The sequence below is a fragment of the Phalacrocorax aristotelis genome, chromosome 4 (assembly GCF_949628215.1).
Source record: "Phalacrocorax aristotelis chromosome 4, bGulAri2.1, whole genome shotgun sequence".
Taxonomy (NCBI): domain Eukaryota; kingdom Metazoa; phylum Chordata; class Aves; order Suliformes; family Phalacrocoracidae; genus Phalacrocorax; species Phalacrocorax aristotelis.
The window spans coordinates 69,550,846-69,572,429 of NC_134279.1; the positions used below are offsets into that span (position 1 = coordinate 69,550,846).

At 39.6% G+C, this 21,584-nt stretch overlaps 1 protein-coding gene across 3 annotated transcripts in view; it reads left to right on the forward strand.

Moving 5' to 3' along the window:
• The window catches only part of SLC2A9 (solute carrier family 2 member 9), a 114,610-nt gene that overhangs the window by 81,886 nt on the left and 11,140 nt on the right, over positions 1–21,584 (forward strand). For all 3 annotated transcript variants that reach the window (XM_075091875.1, XM_075091876.1, XM_075091877.1), the window contains exon 11: positions 9,166–9,293. In XM_075091875.1, coding sequence (XP_074947976.1) covers positions 9,166–9,293 — 128 coding nt within the window. The remainder of the gene's footprint in view (positions 1–9,165; positions 9,294–21,584) is intronic.

Consider the following 21,584-nt stretch of genomic DNA (forward strand, 5'->3'; position numbering starts at 1 on the left):
TAATATTTTTAATGTAACTATAGAGGAATTGCTGGAGATGACACATGGAGTTCTTAGCATCAGAAAAACTTATTAACTTTATCCCTCTAACAATAGATTTTACAAATTATCTTAATTGAAGCTTTCAAAATGTGAATGCTTTGACACTTGAGAGACTCCTCTTACCTGCACTAGCATGTTTTCCTGAATGACAGTTAATTACTTGCTGATGGCTCACAACTCCAACACTTAAGAAATTTCCTGCTGGAAAAATGCCCCCATATGTTTTAGAGCTTCATGTAACCGTGAAAAATTGATCTATTCAAAAGCTGCATAAGTGACTTAGATACATCATTCAGAATAATGGGGACTAGATATAGAAAGCCTAGTAAAAAATATACTGTTTCTCCTGTGATTTAGTATATTTATACTTACAAAAGTGCAAATTAATAAACATATAGAACCGTAGATGTAGAACTAATGAATGTAAGACAATGAAAATATTTTATTTTCCTTGTGCCCAGGCACAATGCACAGCAAAGGGAAGTTCTGAGTACATCTCATCTATTTTGGCTAAGCTCCATGGCTAACATTTAAATGCAAATGTTTACTAGTTTTATGTTGCTGTGAAAGTTGCTCTAGGGTCTAGACAGTGTTTCTTGATAGTCAGCTTACTACACAGAAAGCTAAATAAACAGCAGTAGGAGATGTTTGGGGGAAAAATAGGTCAGAAGGACAATTGCATGAGCAAGGGTAGTCTGATGGTGTGAGTTTGACCAAGTAAGCAGTTGTTTCCTTTGAATCTCTGGATGTTATCTGTCCTACTCCGGAAACTTCACTTTTTTGGGAACACTCAGTTATGGCTTTGGTGGCCTCTTTCTGAATTTCATCAAAAAGAAGGTTTATATCTTTCATAGCAGCAAGACTGTTACTGTCTTTCTTCAAGCTAGTACTTCTCTAGTCAAAGGGCACCTTCTCGCTCTCTCTTCATTTTCCTTTCTGTTTGGTAGGAAAGAGATATTGCTATTTGCTGTATCTATTTTGGTTATTGGCCACAGTAAGGAGAATAAAATATTTTTATTGTCCTACAATCATTAGTTCTGCATCTACTGCTCTCCATACTCTGTCTACCATCCTGGAGCAGCAGCCAAATTCTTCAATCACTGGCATTTGAGGCTCCATGTCCTAAAGACTTCAACAGTTTCCAGAAATCATAAACAGTGAAGAGGTGATCTGTCACCCATCTTAAACAGGAGGAGGAGGACAGGGAGAGACTCTTCTGTCCTGGCTTCTCTGAAAATTTGGTCCACTACTTTTACTCTTGGGGTCCTTCAGGATGAATGCAGCTGTATAATGACATAATTGTGTGCTGCTCCTATGATTAATTTGTTTGTTAAAATATCTCATGAGAAAAGCCTGAGATGCCACACTGCCTTTTCAAGACTGTTTTAGCCTGCATAGGTTCACAACTAGCAGCATTTTGTGCTGTCAACCTCAATTCCTGACAGGGAAATGTTTTAAGTTTTTTTTCAGTAGATTATTGTAGAAACAATAAGCCTAGACTAGACAGGGGTTGAGTTTTTTTCTGTTTTCAGTCCTGTCATAGTGATGTGACCATATAAGTATTTCACTTACCTAGGGCTGATCACACTTGTGTGAGTCTTTAATTCAGGTATTTCCATCTGTAGAGTAGACATGTAAGGGACACTTCTGTGCTTTTATTAAAGTACAGAGAGTAAAAACGCTCATCATTGGTCTCATCATTGAGATCATTGTTTTTAATAATGAAATATTAACAAGTGATGTTAATCAGTGTCTAATCATCATTGTTCCTGAGAATAATTATAAAATTAATTATATCATAAAGACTTCTGGTCATAAAGACATATTTTCTTTGCATTCAAATAGAAGAACAGAAAGTCAGGCTATAATTAGGGTTCTGATATGATAAAGTCAGTCTGAAAATATAGCAGATATTTTTAAAAGGCTATTTACATGTCGTTAAAGTTGAGTGTATTTTTTAATTGTATTTTATTCTTCAGTAGTTATGCAGAATTATGATGGTGAAACAAAAAGAAATATTGCTAAATACCACAGTAGAAATTTAATGTTGATGTTAAGTTTTTACTGTAAAAAAAGCCAACAAAAAAACCCAATGAAATGACAATAACAAAAAAAATCACAAAATACCCCACCAGATTGAAAATCTTACCAAAACACAAAAAAAAAGTATTGGATTTGTACAGCAGTTGGCAGAATGGCCTTATATCTGGACTGCTGGCTTCTATTACAATAAAAAAAGCAAAAAGGGAAAAGCTATTAAAAATTAGATATTACTCAGGCTTCCAGGAAACAGCTCTATTTAAAAGGAATTATTATAATTCATGTAAAGAACAATATCTTAAAAGTACTGAAAGTATTGGGGTTCATCAGTTATGTAGTAAGTATTTGCCTTCATTAAAATTTTTCAGAGAAAAATTATTTAGTAACTGACTGCTCATAAAATTCTGCTTGAGAGCACTGCCATGTGGAACTAAAAATTCTAGGAAAATGCACTAATTTTTATTCAAGAGGGAGAATTTTACTGAAGAAGAAAGTAGCAGGTGGTTTAGATAAGGGTGTTCTTGTGTCTTTTGCATTACAAAATTACATGGATTATCTGCTTAAGAAATATTACCTAAATGGACGTAGAAAGAATATTGTGTAGTTCCCTCATTAGCTAACAGCCTTGTTGTTGTATGTCAGCCATTTCAGTGTAAATTACCTGAGAACCAAGGATGAACATTTTAACTAATGATGTTGCAACAGAGTATATCAATATTTTTGTTCTGTATGTTGCTTAGTTTATTTATTTACCCTGAATGATGTGGATTACCTTACGACCAACAAAATTCAGAATACTTCCAGAACTGGCTTTCTGTATGCTGTTAGAGTAGCAGGTTTTATAAATGCTAAATCATAGGCCAGTTAATCAATGTAAAACCCCTTTCCACAAAATATTGTGTTAAAAACTAGAGTGTTAATAAGTGCTAATTATTACATTATTGTTTTTTTGCCAGGTTTAGTATTATTTATGTTTTCTAATTTCATAGAATCATAGAATCATTAAGGTTGGAAAAGACCTCTAGGATCATCAAGGCCAACCATCAACCCAACACCACCATGTCTCCTGAATCATGCCCTGAAGTGCCAGGTCTACACATCTTTTAAATACCTCCAGGGATGGAGACTCAACCACCTCCCTGGGCAGCCTGTTCCAATGCCTGACCACTCCTTCAGTAAAGAATTTTTTCCTAATATCCAGCCTAAATCCCCCCTGATGCAGCTTGAAGCCATTTCCTCTTGTTCTATCGCTAGTGACCTGGGAGGAGAGACCAACCCCCGCCTCACTACAACCTCCTTTCAGGTAGTTGTAGAGAGCAATAAGGTCTCCTCTGCTCCAGGCTAAACAATCCCAGTTCCCTCAGCCACTTCTCATCAGACCTGCTCTCCAGACCCTTCACCAGCTTTGCTGCCCTTCTCTGGACACGCTCCAGCACCTCAATGTCCTTCTTGTCCCGAGGGGCCCAAAACTGCACACAGTACTCGAGGTGCGGCCTCACCAGTGCCAAGTACAGGGGCACGATCACCTCCCTGCTCCTGCTGGCCACACTATTCCTGATACAAGCATGGTTTGCACTTCTCATTTGCCATAGGCTGTCTTATCTTTAAATGTTCTTTATTCGAGTGGCCTTTAATCTAAGGCAGAAAAGACCTTGCTCTTCAAATGGTACAAATTAATGTGGTTAATGCTCTATACTGTTTTATACAAGTGCCTATTTTGCTTAATTTTGTAGTAGGTGAGATCAACAGTTGTCCCATGGAGAAGAGCTGGAGACAGATAACAGAGTCGGTAGCACAAAGCTGTGACTCAGTACACCCCTATCACACGTTCTGCTCCCAGTTCTGTCAACAGAGTGAGCTGGGCGTACATCCGTCATATCTGACTATGTAATGTTGTTATGGGGTGGGGTATTATTCTATCAAATACAACGTACAAGTTAAAATAATCTGACAGGTTACAGAACACTTCTTTAAAGACTGAGATATATATTTTGCAAAATTCTTATTCCATCCATAGGGCCACAGAGATGGAAGAAACTCAGTAGTTGCATTGCATCACTCACTGGCAGTACTCCCACTGTATATTTTCCCATGGGCTTTGGTGGGGATTTTATTGGGTTTTGATTGGTTGGTTGGGGTTTTTTGGTTGGTTGGTTTGGGGTTTTTTAATAGCTAAGGTCTGGGTAGAAACTAACAGCTTTTTGCTCTCTCACTGAAGAGTATTAGGGTTTTTTTCCAGCAGTTTTCTTCCACGATCTTTGTCTCGCTTCTATTGCTTCTCTCCCACAGCTGCCCTCTGGAGTTATCTTTTGCCCCTTGAATTGCAAATACTGAAGCCTTTCATTGAGATAGTACTTTGTCTCCCAACCCTATTAGGATATATCTGTCTTCTCTATATGCTTTGCCTTGCAGTCAAAAGCTGTTTTGCTTGATCTTGTCTAGAGCCGCACAGACTTTTCTTTTCCCCCCCCCAAAAACAGAACATTGTTGTAAAGTACTTGCATATTTTCTTAAATATCTCACTTTGAAGACTCCCTCTCTCAAAGCATGGAACTGAAAAGTCTGGGAGCTCTTGCCCTAATCGGGGCTCTCAGGATTACCAGTCTCCCTCCTGTAAGGACAGAATTTGGAGTGCTGAGTCGTGCAGGAGGCCACTAGGCTGTGTGGCCACGGGTGGTCCTTCTGTTGGGGGGGAACCCCACAGCTGACCGTGGAGCCACTGCCTGAACACACAGAGTTTTCTTTTGAGTGTGTATTGAAAGATGAGCTGCTGGCTCAGGGAGTAAGTTTCTTTCTCTTTACTGGTTCTTAGGGGGCAAAGTTTCCATCACCTTTAGAGGTGATTTACCAATGTAATAAATCTCCCTGATTTGTATTAGGCATTTATTCTTTTAACAGTTTCATTTCATAAATCATACATATAGCCACGACTTCAGCTCCCAGTTGGGTACTGAATAAAAACAGAATGAGGATCTCAGTATTTTCTTTCCTTTTTCATGTTTTCTATATTCAGATTTTTGCATTGAATTGAGTAATGTCTGCTAAGCAGTGTTTATATTTTAGTGCTCACTGAACAAACCAATAAATATGTATACTTAATTTTTTTATAAGAAAACATGTTGATACTTGTGCAAATTTAATATATACTTGAAAATCTGTAGTGTGTATACCAAGAATATTATTTCTGTTCACACATAAAGGACTATTGGGTTGAGATTCTGGATGTTTACCAGCAAATGACATTGATTCTAAGTGTAACTGGACTAATTACAGAGGGAAGCAAATAAAATACAGAGATATAGAAGTATTGTTGCATGTCTTATTGTATCATGTGGGCTTAATCTAGTTTCATTAAACAACCCATTGATATGCAAGTCCTGCAATAGGGAATTTGTAATTTCCAGTAGATGTAGCATGCTAACAGGTATAACAATCTTTGTTTAATGGCACTGCAGTATGTTAAGAGCTTTTTCCATTGTGTTCACTGCAATGCTGAAAAGAACAACATCTTAGAAATTAATCACTGTAATTATTGTGGTCAATGCATTACCTCTTTAAATTCATGTTCAGAAGCTACCTTTCTGAAAAACTCCTACAGGAAATCCTAATATACATTTTTAGTTTTATGATCAGAGCTAAAATAAAGCTGTTTCACTGAAAATTGTGTAGAAAGCCTTCCAGGGGAAATGCTAATGCCAGGTTCATCCCCCATGAGAAAGAACACCAGTTAGCTTTTTTGTGAAATTATTTCACCGACGTTCAAACACATATTAAAGTTGCAAAACCCATGACAAAAAGACTGTTTCAAAAATACAGTGGTTTTGTTGGTTTGCTTCTGGCTGTGGTTTCCAAGTATCTATATTTAAACACAGGCCAGTATGGACCCATCTAGCCTAGTGTAGATTATGCAGAGAACCTTGCAATGAGACTGACTCTGTAAGGAGTGTTTGGTGAGGTGCCATATTGTTGTCCTGACTCAACTGCTCAAAAAGTAAGGTGGAAAATCCTGGGATTTTATGAAGAGGGAGGGGGGGAGGACCAAGCCGGCTTCCGCAGACTGAGCAGTGGCACACTGCAGCCTGGATCCAAACTGACCTAGTCAAAGCATACTTACAGCTTCCTTCAATCCCATGCACACAGATTTCTTTCTCAAATAAACCAAGTTCCAGGAGAAAAGGGGTCCCTGAACACACCTCTGACGCTGTGAAATGGCTGGGGATTGTCTCCGGGAGCTATCAGTTTGGCTAATCTCAGGTGTCTTTACTGTTTGTGTCTTAAGGTTTTACATTTTTCCTTCAGGTTACCATAATTTCTTTTTCACTTCACTCAGCTGTGGAGTGTGTTCTTCACAGCGGCATGGCTCTTGGCAGGCATTCACATCCCCTGCTCTGTATCCTAGTAAGATCAAGTCTCTGCTCTTCTAGACGTATAGCAATAGGCAGCAATGACCTGGCTTCGTTTCTCTTTGCAGGCTCATTGGTTCTTCAGTATATTTTATCTTAAGTCATCCTTCTACAGAAACTGACTTTCTCTGTTTTGTGATGCTGTGGAGATGCTTGTCTATGCCACGAGAAAGTCTGGAGGTCTGTCAGTGTCACCTTTCCCATTCCTCTACAGAACATTTGAAAGAACTCAGAGCAGCTGCTAATTTCTTTTTTATAGACTTTGCAAAATACTATTTTTACCATCACTAGATTAATTGATTATTTTCCAAATTAGATTGAGAAGTTTTTGTGCAAGTGTGACTAATAATAAGTTTTAGTGATGATTAGTATGTATCTAGAAATTACATTTGAATTTCAATGAACCTTTTTCCAAGACAGTGCCCATGCATTTTTATTTCCATAACATTTATGCTTTCTGATATGTTTCTGTCCTTTTGTACATTTTTTTGGGTGTTTTTTTTTTGCCTCTGGCTTTTTTCCTCTCTCAATGTATATTTTCCCAAATCAGTCTCGAACAGCATTTTTTATTATACTGACAAGAACAGCAACACCTCTGTAGACTGTCCTACAGCAAAGTCATGACAGAATAAATGATCACAAATAAATCAGCTTACATGATTTCCGTGCTTCCAGTTCCTCTCTCCAAGGGGCAAGTGCCCTGGCAAACCACTGCCTCGCATGGCATTTGAGATCTAAAACAGATGCTGACAGAACAGATGTGATTGTTGTTTTGCCTGCCATATCTTGGGATTTGAACCCAAATCCCAAGTGTATGATAAACTAGGCAGTGGAAGCCACCGAGGACTGATAAACCACGTGTTGCTTGAATTTCGATAAGCTATGCCAGTTCAGCCGCTTATTCTACGTGTTCAAAGTGCTACTGGGAGAGGTCAGTTTTTTAGTCACAGAGTTCAGCCATACTGTATAAGGCTTGTAGAAGGACACTAAACTAGGGCTTGGATGGCCTAAACTCTTCATATCTCAGTTTCCTATGTATAAAGTAGGAGTAAATAAATGTATTTGCTCTGTACTTTTTTTGGTGTTATTTATACTGGCAGTCTTTGGATCAGAAAATTCAGTTGAAGCCTTTGCTACCATTGTAGGTATGTTCTCACAAAAAGTCCCATTAGCTGATGATGGAGAGTGATGCCTACTAACATATATAGCCATTCGGTGCATCCTCTTGCCTTTCTTTTATGCATGTGTTCAGTCTCTGCATCTGAAAGATCTGGAATGGAGGAATATCTGATACCATGTGTCATCTACATGTTTACAAGCTCCTATTCATACTACATGCTGCATGTGTTTAAGTGTAGTGCCACTGAGCACAAGGGTCAACATGACAATGTGTTGCCATAAAGCACTTACAGATGTATTCACAACTGTCCAAGAGTAAGGGCAGTACAAAAGATAAACACATGGATCAAGCAAAAACATACAATAAGATCCATTGGAGGCATAAGTCTCTGGTGATGTGTTTATCTTAATTTATATATATTCCAGAAGTCAGGATTGTTGTAGAGGTTTTTGAGAGGAACTGTGTCCATTAATATGCTTTTGATTGTTTGCACAAACTTTTTAAAATGCTTAAAACAGAGAAAGGACTTACCCAGTATGTGTGTATGTAGATCTTGCCTACAAAGCTAAACAGTGAGGCAGATAATACCGGCAGACATGAGGACCTAGAGGTAGAAATTGGTAGCTCCAGAGACCTGACTGATGTTACTAGATTTACAGTGCTCCAAACTGGTGAAATAATTGTGTAAGTAGATGCATGTCTAATGTGCAACGTTAACTGAAATACGTAGCCAGTCAGCAAATGCAATCCATGTCTTATTCTATAAAAAATTAAATATTTCTATTGAAATATCCTATTGGAATGAAGGAATCCAAAGACTTTCAGCTACTAGACAGCTATTCCCTGGGGGTTATTGTCATGCCAGCGACATGCCATTGCTGTACAAAATAGTCCACTGCCTAAGTGGAAGGAAACACGAGTGACAAATGTGGTATTCAACTGAGCTTGTTATTGTGGAGGTCAGAGTCCTTGGCTGATGGGAGAAATAGACCTTGCCAGAAGTGCCAGCGGTATATCTAGTAAGGGAAACTATTAAATAAGCATTGATGAAAAGTATGCTCATAGAGAAGTAAATGTTTTGCCTTTTTTATTGCTGAAATAAAGTCGGTAATAATGATTAAAAAAACCCACCCTGTTTAATTCCTTTGGAGCCATCTTTCCAACTGTTAAGGTCTAAAAGTATTTTGGAGTATTTCTGAATTTTCAGAATTTCAAGCATTTCAGTAGAAACAATAATTCTTATTTTTAATAAATGGCTCGTCACATGGTACTCTAGAAGCTGTTGTGCAGATTCACTGCTGAACCTGCTTGCCATCACTGGAAGGATGTAAAACAGGAGATGTGGTGGCGTGAAAGAGGAAGGTGTCACTTCTCTAAAGTATGATTCTGACAAATCACATTTTACTGGCTCAGAAGCCCCTGCGTACACCTGAGCAGAGAGCTGTAGAGCAGTGCCAGTCACTGAGGTGTGTAGCACAGAGCATGTTCATCTCTGTAAGTGAAACAGCTGTTGGCAGAAGTAGTTTACTAAAACCACTGACTTGTTGGACCCTGTTTCAGGTGGGATTCCATTTGTCCTCACCGGAGAGTTTTTCCAGCAGTCACAGAGGCCGGCCGCATTCATGATAGCTGGGACAGTCAACTGGCTCTCCAACTTCGCAGTCGGACTGCTCTTCCCTTTCATTCAGGTACTCCACCACCTTGATATTTGATATGCTATGATATAGCTGGTATAGTGTAGCATATGATGTTTGAATTGTAATTTTCAGATAATAACAAATGTTTTTATTGAAGTGGATAAAATTCCTACCATATTTTTGATACAGTTCAGTTGTGCTACCCACATATCTCCTTGTTTGAATGCCTTGGAGAAAACTGTCCTGCAAAAGAAAAATTGTTGTAACTGTGGACGACCCTGTGTGGCAAATTCCCCACAGAAATGCTTTAGCAATTCAGTCTGATGGCTGTGTCAAGAGTTCACAGTCACTGATGGTGATTGTTACTGCCTTTTACTTCAGCCTTTAGGCCACCCATCTTTACCCTAGCCTTTGAGAATCTGTATTAGTCTCACTGGGGAATAGGTCCTCTCCTGTCCTCCTCTGCCTAAGCTTGGCTTCATGGCTCTCTTTTTTTAAATCTCTTCTGTCAGGCTTTTATTCTCATTAGCTTGTTCCTTCCTGCTCCAGCCTAGTTGATGCATGGATGAATTCATTCCTGTCCCAGCTTCCTCAGGCTCCCATAAGCTTTGCTTTTAGTGGGTTGCTTTATTTCCTTGGCTGAACTAGGCTCATGGAGGACTGAGGCCAGTTTCATCAAGAGCTGCCTGACAAATGATGTTTTTATTCTAACAGGAAAAGTTTATTTTCTAAAAAAAATATTTAAAATTTTAAAAAGATTAAAATTTAGAGTTCAACATAGAATAGCTTTTTCCCCTTCTGATTCCTAAGGACACTTCCTCATTGTTGATGTGTTGTTGTCTGACAAAGGAAGCTTCAAGCAGCTTCTCATTCAAACACACACTGAGGTCCTTTTCCTGACCATGAACCTCTGCCAAGGACCGGCTGCAGTCTCTGGAGCTCACACAGGAACTGGTTCTTTATCTCAGGAGCTGAAGGACAGCTGATCAGTCCCCTGACCAACCATGTCTAAACTCTTTAAAGAGCCATCCAGCTCCACTGATAACAGTTTAAGAGTGAAGCTTATAGCTATAGCATAAAATAAAGAAGTCTTAATTGTGTTTTTTTTTAATGCACAGAGGAAAATACTAGGTGCAGGGAAAGGGCACAGAGGGAAGCAAGCCCTCCAGGCAACTCGCAGCTCCTCACAACCAGGAGAGACATTTTGGATTACCCTACAAATCATCTCTGAGTAGGAGATTTAAATCTCTGTTATTTAAATCAGGCAAGGAGGTGTTAATGCTGTTTGTGCCTTCTTACAGCTAAAAATTATATGATACTTTATCATATGCAATACTGTATAACATTATTTGCAGATACTGTAAAATTATATTGTAAGACTATATATTCATTTTCATTTGACAAGTAAAACTGCTTTTATTAAGTAGTACTGTTAAAAATTATCTGTATGAGATAGTTTATGGGAGAACTTGAAAGTTTTACAAAGTCTGACCCTTGATCTAAGTTTGACACTTAATTTAAAATTTCTTGTAAAAGGAAAAAGTCTCTACTCATTTTGATTACTTGGATCACCTTCAAAAGTCAACAGGAGTATAAAGGCTGTCATCCTTCCAAAGTCTGTGCTGCTGCTGACATTAATTTCAGTTAGACTGCTCAGAGCCTTAAGTTTCTTTTCATGATTGCTGAAATCAGTGAGTGGTTTTCACCAGTCTTACTGCACAGAGTAAGGACTTGCCAGCTTAGACATTTAAGGTGAGATTTTCAAAAGAAAATACAGACATAATTCTTTTCCCACTGAGGTTGTTAGAACATCTACCAAATGCAGTGGAGAATTAGACAATTCCGTCACAGAATCAGAATCACAGAATCCCAGGTTGGAAGGGACCTCAGGGATCATCTAGTCCAACCTTTCTAGGAAGAGCACAGTCTAGACAAGATGGCCCAGCACCCTGTCCAGACAACTCTTGAAGGTGTCCAACGTGGATGAGTCAATCCCTTCCCTGGGGAGATCATTCCAGTGGTTGACTGTCCTCACTGTGAAAAGTTTCCCTCTGGTGTCCAATCGGAATCTCCCCAAGAGCAACTTGTGTCCATTCCCCCTTGTCCTCTCCATGGGACTCCGTGTAAAAAGGGAGTCTCCATCTTCTTTGTAGCTACCCCTTAAGTACTGGTACATGGTGATGAGATCCCCTCCAAGCCTCCTTTTCTCAAGGCTGAACAAACCCAGTTCTCCCAGCCTATCCTCATATGGCAGCTTCCCAATCCTTTGATCATCTTGGTGGCCCTTCTCTGGACCCCTTCCAGCCTGTCCACATCTTTTTTCTAGAGCGGGGACCAGAACTGCACACAATACTCCAGGCGTGGCCTGACAAGTGCTGAGTAGAGCGGGATGATGACTTCTTTCTCTCTGCTGGCGATGCCCTTTTTGATGCAACCCAGCATCCTGTTGGCCTTCTTGGCCACAGCAGCACACTGTTCGCTCATGCTGAGCTTTCTGTCCACCAGGACCCCCAGGTCCCTTTCAACAGAGCTGCTCTCCAGCCAGGTGGATCCCAGTCTGTGCTGCACTCCTGGATTATGTTTTCCCAGGTGCAAGACCTTACACTTCTCCTTGTTGGCCCACTCTTCCAGCCTATCCAGATCTCCCTGCAGAGCAGCTCTCCCTTCTGGAGTGTCTACTTCCCCACTCAACTTGGTGTCATCAGCAAACTTCATCAGGATACACCTGGTGCCGTTATCCAGATCACTTATAAAGATGTTGAATAACATTGGGCCCAATATCGATCCCTGGGGGACTCCACTAGTGACAGGTTGCCAGTTTGAGAAAGAGCTATTTACCACCACCCTTTGGGTGCGGCCTGTCAGCCAGTTCCCCACCCACTGCACAGACCACTTGTCTAGGCCATAACGCATTAATTTCTCCAGGAGGAGACTGTTGGGGACTGTATCAAAGGCCTTGGAGAAGTCCAGGTAGACAATGATGTCCACCACCCGCCCCATGTCAACCAGGCAAGTCACTTTGTCATAGAAGGCCACCAGGTTTGTGAAGCATGATCTGCCCTTAGTGAAGCCACGTTGGCTTTTCCCAATCACGTGCTTCATTTGACTTGTGATGGCCCCCGGATCCTCCCTCGAGCCCTTCTGTAGATAGGGGTAACACTTGCCTTCCTCCAGTGCTCTGGGACATCCCCTGTTCTCCATGGCTTCTCGAAGATTATGGAGAGTGGCCTTGCAATGATGTCAGCCAGCTCTCTCAACGCCCTCGGGTGGATGTTGTCAGGGCCCATTGATTTGTAGGGGTCAAGCTCCTGTAATAATCCATGTACTAACTCTTCCTTCACTGATGGTGGGTCTATGTTTGGATCAGCTAGGAATTTGGTTCCCAAAGCCTGGGGCCCACAAGGCACACAATTCCTTGTGTTTTTAAAAACCCAGCCTTAGTCATCAGCTTCAGTATGGTCCAGGAGGCAGCCACAACCTCACCCAGCAAGTGGATGCTTCTGTGTGGATTAATAGCTGTTTCTCCAAGAAGATAGAGACTGACTATTTAAGCAGCATTGGGGATTGCCTTCTACCCTGTCTGGCCAGGCACTAGCAGTCCCACTGCCTGCCTCTGTGGTGGCCAGGCAGGTGGCAGGGAATGAGGTCTCAAATCTAGGGGTGTATAATCAGAATACTTTTATTTGTTAGTTTTTAAATTATCTAGAGACATTTAAGGAATAATCACATTTCTCCAAAGTTGTGGTTTCTGCCTCCTGCACAAAACCAAGGAGTTACTTGGGCTCTGGCTGTCAGTCAGATCCAAATTCATGCAACTCAGGGCTCTCTCTTCTTGTCCTGCTAATCCCACCTGACAGATCACCTGGTGGGAACTGTTTGAAAAGGTACTCAGTAAGTTCAAATAAAAACACAAACTACTTTCTCTGACTTTTCATATGCATATTAAAGGTTTTTTAGTGATTTAGTGTGTGTCCGTATGAAGCTTGCTGTAGCCCTAGGGAATTTATCACTTTTTGTCGTAAAAATTTCCCATTGTGTGATTAAAAAATTACCAGTTTAGTTTTAGTGAAGGTAAATTATATTTCCACCTTGCAGGGTTTTTGGTTTTCTCTCCTTTAAGAAGTAATAAAGAGAAAGAGCTTGGAGTTTGCACCTAAAGATAAAAGCAGTGTTACTCAGACTTTGATTTTTAAAGCGCTTTCACAAGATCGAACTGAGATGTCTCCTCACTCCCTTTCACTTTTTTCCTATTTCAGTCAACCTTATTCTCAAAATTCAGCTTGTGAGTCACCTGTTTCTTTACAGAAAGGCAATAGCTTCTCCTTAGCTCATTTTTGTAATTCTAAAACAGAAAAAAAATCTTTAAACTGCCTTCACAGAATTACTGCATAATCCCTTCTGTGTATTTAAATACTAATCTGATTGCTTGAGAGAGAATTGACACTTTTTTGATCATTGGTGTGCTTCCACAAAATTATCCCAAACTTTTGGGAAATGAATATGCTAACTTTAGAGTTATTAAAAAAATCAACCGGTAGTTAGTTCTCCAAATGTCACCAATTAACTAGTTTGAATGCCTAGATTTTCTTCCCTCAACCATCTGTAGATACATGTAATAGAAGAAAACATTGTCTTGAGTCATACATTAAAATATATGTATGAGATGGAAAGGCTAGTATACAAACCATTTTTTGACAAATCACAAAAGAAGTTAAGATGTGGCTACTGTTCCAGCCCTCATCACTGGCTATTGAGAAATTTGTTTGTGTGAAGGATTAGAACTGAGGTTAAAATGGCAACCGATACTACATTGAATTCACAAGTACATTTGATATTATGTGATTACTAGGAGGTGTCTGACAGTAGGTGTCAAAAATGTGCCTTTTTAAAAATCTTTTTTTAGTGCACGATACAGTAATTGCAGAAGCCTTATTGCATGGGATCTTAGAACATACAAAGGAATTATAGAAGATATGGTTTTAGGTCTGAAGGCATTTCAGACTTGTATTTAACATAGAGCTTGACCTTGTGAAATGTCAAACATGTCACCTTGAGTGATGCTCAACAATATCTCTTTCCCGTTGCCATCACTTGAGAATGAAGGCATGAGGCTTTTCTGAACAACAAGCTGTGAAGGGACAAGGACAGCTTTGATTAAGCCAGTAGCCCAGAGGTGCCTGAAACAGTTCTTAAAGACATGGTAACCCCTCCCTTCAAAGCATTTCAGTGCTCCTGCAGGTGCTAGGACTGGGCCATAATGCTCTGTTATTTGGATGCCAAATCTCCAAATTTACATTCCCGCAGAACATCCATCAGGGAATATTTGGAGTAAGAAAGCACTTCAGCCCTTTGCCCTCTCCTCTGACTTGCATATCTCACGTTTATGCATAGCACTTGTGTATCAGGAGATCATAGCCATCCATAAACAACCTCCTGCTTCACACGTGAGCAGTGGCGTAGGGAGCTTCTCTGCAGAATGGAGCTACAGGATGTGACAACGTTGATTGAGTCAACCATGTAATAGTAAAAAAGTAATTTGGCCACTTGGGAAAGAATGCTTGAAGTCATGATAATGCTTGTGTAAGCCTGAAGGAACTAAAATGCTTTATCTGAAATAATTGCTACTTTAACACTTTTCATTTTGCCCCTACATTATATACTATACTTTATACTTTTAATGCATTGTAATTGGATTTGAATCTCAAATTTTTGTGAGCTAACTAAAATAGCTGTTTAGAAAGGTTCAAAATTTTTGTGAGCTGACGAAAAGCTTACTGAATATATTGTCATATCTAAATAGGTATGGTGTGTCCTTGTTCTTGGAGACTAATGCAAACGCTTAATTCCAGCATTTGATTTAAAGGTGGCTTGCAATCATAAAGCTATCAATGTGCGTTCATACGCGTTTGAAAGATCTGAACCTAAAATATGCAGTATTGGTTGTTCAGTTCATGTCTGTTTTCTGGTTTTGTTATATTTTTCATTGTTTCAGTAGGTACACATGAAAATAATAGTGTTTTTCCTTGCACTTGTCTAATTTTTTCACTTTCTTAAAAGATTTAGAAACCTTTTTTTACAAAAAAGTTTACATAAATGATTCAAATTTTAAAAAAAAATATGTGCAGTGTGTTCTTCCACATAAATTAAATTGCTGCGCTAGATACCACACTATCTGGTCAAAATTTTCAAAGAGAGATTCCTGTAATTTTCTAAACTAAATTACAGAATTTATCTGATTTTCAGCTGTGTTGCTGAAATTTCAGCGGAAATGCTTTGGAGTCAGCATCTCACAGAAAGCATTTACTAGCTGGTTGGGTGAAGACCCAGCTCAGCTAAACTCCCTCAAACACCAAATCTTGCTCCCTTGTTTGCTCTTAGTGATGACTGAGTTGCTGTAGGTAATTCAGGGCAGCATCAGGGTTTGTCTCACAATCAAGATAAATAATGTTGATCCTTACTTAAGCCCTGTGTTGCAGTTTTGATGCGCAGTGTTAGAAATAATCCATTATTCCCTTTGTGACTAATATCCTCTGAAAAATGTTTTAAAGCACTTTCTCTCTCAGAAGGCATACGAAAGCACAACTGTTCTTTTTGATGTGTTGATAACAAATCAGTCTTTGAAAATGTGACACTTTAATATATTAAATTATTTTAGAGAATGAAAAGGAGACGAAACCAAGTCTTCCAAAGGCTAGCAATTCTCCTGAGACCTCCAAATAATATAGTTTCTTGAGGTCTAAAATAAGCATTTCCATCTTGGACATCTTGCATGCAGCTCATCACGGCTGAGCTGGCAGTGGGAGCATGAATATGGTTTGATATTACCTCGTAGACAGTTTGTTGTCTTTCTTCTTGAGAAAAAGTGCTAAGGTGTTGTCCCTACTGAGAAAATTCACTTACTCATTTTAAAATAGTATGCATTGATGGAAATGGACTTCTGGTTGCTTTATGATCTCAACAGCTATCTCAGTGTATGACTGTGGCATGGCAAGCTCAGGATTAATCATCATCTCTGCATGTTCCTAGTGTAACTTCTGTTTCCTAATAGTTTAGCTTCTGGGAGTATAAGACACAGATTCTCTTTATGGCTTTTTTCTGAGTAAATTCCAAGCTAGCTGTAACACCTGGAGCAAACTGATTGTCATAAACCAGACTCCAAGTATTTGCTTGTACTTAAAAGAGGTTATGCTCAGAATGCAAGCCTGTGAGTACTTAGCTTTTTTTTTTTTTTTTGCGTGTGTGCAGAAAGTGCATTGAGAATGAGCTTCTGTAGTCATCCACAAAAAATAATTCCATCATTTATTCATATCATCCCTTGGGAATGGGGATAATATTTTATGTCTCAAATGAGCAGACATAAACCAACAAATTTTTGCAGTGAAAGCGTTGGGCAATTGTGGATATAATTACATAATTGTTCCAGCTGGAAGGGACTCCAGGGGGTCTTCCTGATACACAGATCTGCAGGTGTATGTGGGATGTTTCTCACCTTACTCTTTATGGATCAGTGATGTTAGTGGTCTGCAGAAATCAATGCCAGGCAACCAGTTTCTGTAGTTTCTTCTTGAGAAAAATACTAATACCATTTTGGTGAGAGCACAAGTGTTGATGATGCTATTGTTATTTCCTGTAGGAGTAAGTCATTATAATGATCTTTTCATGCTGGGAGTAAAACTAGCATTGTCCCCAGCTAGGGGAGCAGGAAGCCCACCTTCACCAAGACGTACTTTACATGGAGATCTTCCTCATCACTGGGGGTTTCCTCTTTAAATGCCCTGTTCTGTCTCTGTTCTAACCTTATTAACGGTGATATATAACTAAATCACAGCTCAGGATAACAAACCTGAATATGTCAGATTTTCAGGTTAAATCCACTGACTAGAATGGATAGCACCGGCAGAATAATTAGTTCTTAGTTCCCTAATTTATTTTAGCCAATGGAACTTCTAGGGGGAAGAAGAGCATATATATTTTTAAATTTTTATTGTTGATTCGCTAAGAGTGTGAGTTTTAGTGAGTAATTCCAGGTATTTTAATAGGAGTAACGTGTAATATGTGACATCTGCGTGGTTAGACTGAAGCATTCTTTTCAATAATTACATTGTAGGTATTCTATAAACCCTTCAGGTTGCTAAGAAGCTTAATACATGACATCAATTAGTCTTTGACTGGAACTCAGAAACAGACTTAAAAAAAGAAGTGGACTTTTTACACAGGGAGCAAAAGTGTACCTATTTCTAGGTAGCATAAAGGAGAATTTTGAAGGTCTCCTTTGTGTTATGTGCTTTCTTCCTAGCAATGTGCGGTTTTAATCTAGACTTGCATTTGCAGACCTTTTAAAATTAGGCTAATTGCAGAAGTGGTTATGTGGCTTCTGTTTTTCCCAGGATAATAGATTATGTGTTTTAAGTTTGCTGACTGTAGTTCCAATATGTAGAGCCTGTCAGATATCAAATCTTAACTTTCTTTCCTGGAAAGTGACTCCACACTATGAAAACATGAATGTTTGTATAGTAGACATGAGAATAAGTATTCTTTAAGGTCAAAGTCAGTTAAGAGCATCTTCAGCACTGCCGGGGGAAGGGTGTTAATAATGGAAAATAATGCAAAGCTATTTTCCTGCACAGAGCTTCTTGATTGCTAAATATGGATACATTTGGAACAATATTAGTGCCTGTAGTTCCCTTTTTATGTTAGCACTGTACAATCTCCAGCAACAATGGTTTATCTCTCCCTACCTACCCACACCCCAAACAAGACTGCGGTTGCATTTGCACCTGAACTTATTCTCAGAAGAGGGTCTTGAAATGCAAAAAACTTAAATTTGCATCCCTGCTCATCTGGAAACAGTGTGTTTTGCTTTCAGCAGGGTACTTGGACCCAATTTCACAGGTAGTAGTGTTTACTGGTCCAGTAGTGTGTCCTTAGGAATCTTATTAATATAATCAAGGGCAGAACTGCCAGATGGTGATATGCCTTAATCTGCAAGACCAAGGACAAAATATTCAATGGTGGATGAGACCACACATTCAAAAAGTCGGGTGATGGCAGTGGTTGTGGGATACTCTTTTTAGTTGTGGTTATACAGAAAGAATAAAGCACTTAAGAGACTGTAGTATTCTTTTATTGATTGCTACAGTGAATGTGAAGTTTGCATTTAGTGAGGTCCAACACAAGGTCCTCTGCAGTAACTCAGCATCGCAAAGGAGTTAGTTCAGCTAACAGCTCTAGCAGGGAGGTGCTTTGATACCCAACGTAGTTTAGAAAGTTTCCAGGCTTGCCAGACCCACTTGCAGTTGCTTCCTCATTCTCTGTTTATCTTGGGTCCAGGCCTGTTCTGTTCAGTGATTTCACCAGCAAGAAGGGTGATGAAGCAGAGAGAATGTGTGTTATATTTTCAGATAACTACATCAAGAGGGGTATCAGGAAACCTTTTAATCATGAGAATAGTGTAACTGTGTAATGATGTGTGGAGAAATTGTAGCTTGTCCATTACTGGAGAGCTATAAAAGACAGGCAGACAGACATTTGTCAAGAACCGAGGCTGCATTAGTAATGGGAATGGACTGGCCAGCATCTGTGTTCCTTGTTTTCTATGAGTTTGTTGACATCTTGAATCCTTCAGAGCAGGAAGTGTCTCTCATTAAGTGTACACACAGCAAGTGGCTCCTTTAAGGTGGGTTGTGTTTTATTTTGTTACCGTGGTACATCACATGGCACTGCAAGAAGGGCTGCTGCAGGTTGTGGTGGCAGGAGAATCCAAATCCCAGAAAAAAAGTAGAAGACAACTGCAATTACTCCTTTCCTTGGAAATGGTGATGGCACAGTTGGAATGCTGTAATGATGCTTTGGGCTAAATAATCTTGAAAAATGCAGAAAAATTAAGAGGGCAAAATGGCAAAAACTGCAGTGAACTTGGGAACTTGGAGTGAAAGAAAGCAAACCTAAAAGTATTCTGTCTGGAGAAAAGATTTGAGAAAGGAAAGGCTAACCATGAACAGCTGAGGAGGGAGAAAAGATAACTTATTTTCTTCAGTACAAAAGGACCAGAACATGTTAAACTTCTCTGACACATCAGAGAAAACTTTGTGACTTTCAGAACTGCTTGGGCAAGAACCAAGCATCCACAGAAATCTGAAGAATCTCTAACCTGAAAGCCTTCAAGGTTATATTAGTCATCCTTCTATAAGTTTATTACTATTTCACTATTTCATATATTCTTTCTTTTATGGACAATGAGAGGAAACAGATCATTTTCCCTTTGGCAGTCGTGACTAAAAATAAAAAAATATGACCGGGGAGCCTATATATGCTTTTCTGGTTTAAGGTACAAGGCATCAGATATCACTCACTTCTGCATTAGTATTTTCTAATTGCACTAGAATGTGTCTCACATGTACAATACTGAGTTACCACTGAAGGTTTCCAGTGGATTTCATACTTCTCAATACGGTATTCAGTGATGAATTCTAAATCGGATCAATTTCTGTTTTAAATTTAACTGTCTTCACCGTTCGGCCATCAGATACTCTATTGCTTGCAAATTTCTGTTTATTTAATCTTCTGTTGAACAGAACAGACTAGGGGTTTTGATATATTTTTAACTGCTGGCTGAAGAGTTCATGTAAATGTATTTCAAGCAGTGGAGTTTCTGTAAGTCACTCGCAAACCATAAGTTCTCATCCCACAGGATATTTATTCCAATTTTTTATTTAATCAAGAATCTCTTAAATAGAAGAATAATGGATGGCTGTCATGGTTTTAGCTGGGATAGAGTTAATTTTCTTCACTGCAGCTGGCGTAGTGCTGTGCTTTGGATGTAGTATGAAAAAAATGTTGATAACACACCGATGTTTTGGTTGTTGCTGGGTAGCGCTTGTACTAGTCAAGGGCTTTTCCACCCTCCCGTGCTCTGCCGGGCGCACAAGAAGCTGGGAGGGGAGGGGGCACAGCCAAGGGAGCGGATTCAAACTGGCCAAAGGGATATACCATACCATGTAATGTCATGCTCAGTATATTAACTGGGAGGGGCTGGCCGGGGGAGGGAGGGAGCAATCGTGGCTCGGGCACCGGCAGCGTTGGTCGGCGGGTGGTGAGTGGTTGTATCATTTGTGTTTCTGTTTTTTTCCCTTTTCCTTTTTATTATATTATCATTATTGTTATTACTATAATAATCATCATTATTATAATAATTATTTTATTTTAATTATTAAACTGTTCTTATCTCAACCCACAGGTTTTCTTGCTTTTGCTCTTCCAATTCTCCCCTCCGTCCCACAGGGGTGGGGGGAGTGAGCGAGCGGCTGCGTGGCGTTTAGTTGCCGACTGGGGCTGAACCACGACAATGGCTAAATAACCAAATATGCTTGCTTGTCCATAAGCCTCCTGCTACTCTTTCTCACAGGCACATGTATAAACAGAAACTGTTTCCAAAGCACTCAAATGAACAAAACCCAAATCTTGTAAATGTACGTACACAAATGGATAGAGGCGCACCCTCATTAATTTAGCCAGACTCAAGATTCTTACGGGTGGATATTGCTTGGCATCACCTCCCTAGATTTTCTGTTTTATTTGATGTTGCTGGAAGCAAAATCTGAGGCCTTGCCTGACTTTGCTGGAGCTTGTGGTTCAAAAATCTATTTTGAAGAGTGAGTGGTAGCTGGTAGAAATTGGTATGCTGAGGAGGTGCTGGACTGTGGAGAACAGGGACACTGCATGAATCAGAAATTAGAGTATATGTGTATGTGGAAATAGGTGCAATGAGCTGGAGCAGCCAGTGGGGACAACAAACTTACAGCAGCAGAAAAGCACAATCTAAAAGGCTTGAAAACCTCTGGTGCAATAGAATAGGCATGTGTTAAGCTGTTACTCTTCAGTAACAGTAAGTTTGCAGGGACAGACTTACGTAATCCAATAGTGTAGCAGACCTTAAATTACGTGTTACCTAGAAAAAGGTGCTGTTTGGTTTTTTTGTAATGGATGGGGACTACACATCTACAGCAAGGAAAGAGTGAGTTTTGAAATCATTAGAAGTGCTGGGGAGGTGATCGATGGAGGCCTTCAAATCTCTCCACATGGTTGTACCACAAAATGATGTAGCTCCCTATCGAAATGACAAACAACTGAATTGCTGCTATGGTTTCCTGGGAGAAAGGACTTAAATGAGGTTCGTTTAGAAACAGGAGTCCCTCTTTTTCATCTTGCCAGGCCTACATACAGTCCCTGAGGACTGCAGGGATTTTTCCCCTCTTCTGCCACGGGAGAAACATGTTATTCCAAAACTGGGATACAAAGGCATCATTCTCTTGCAGCATTTTTGCAGCAAGACTGAAGCAGTAA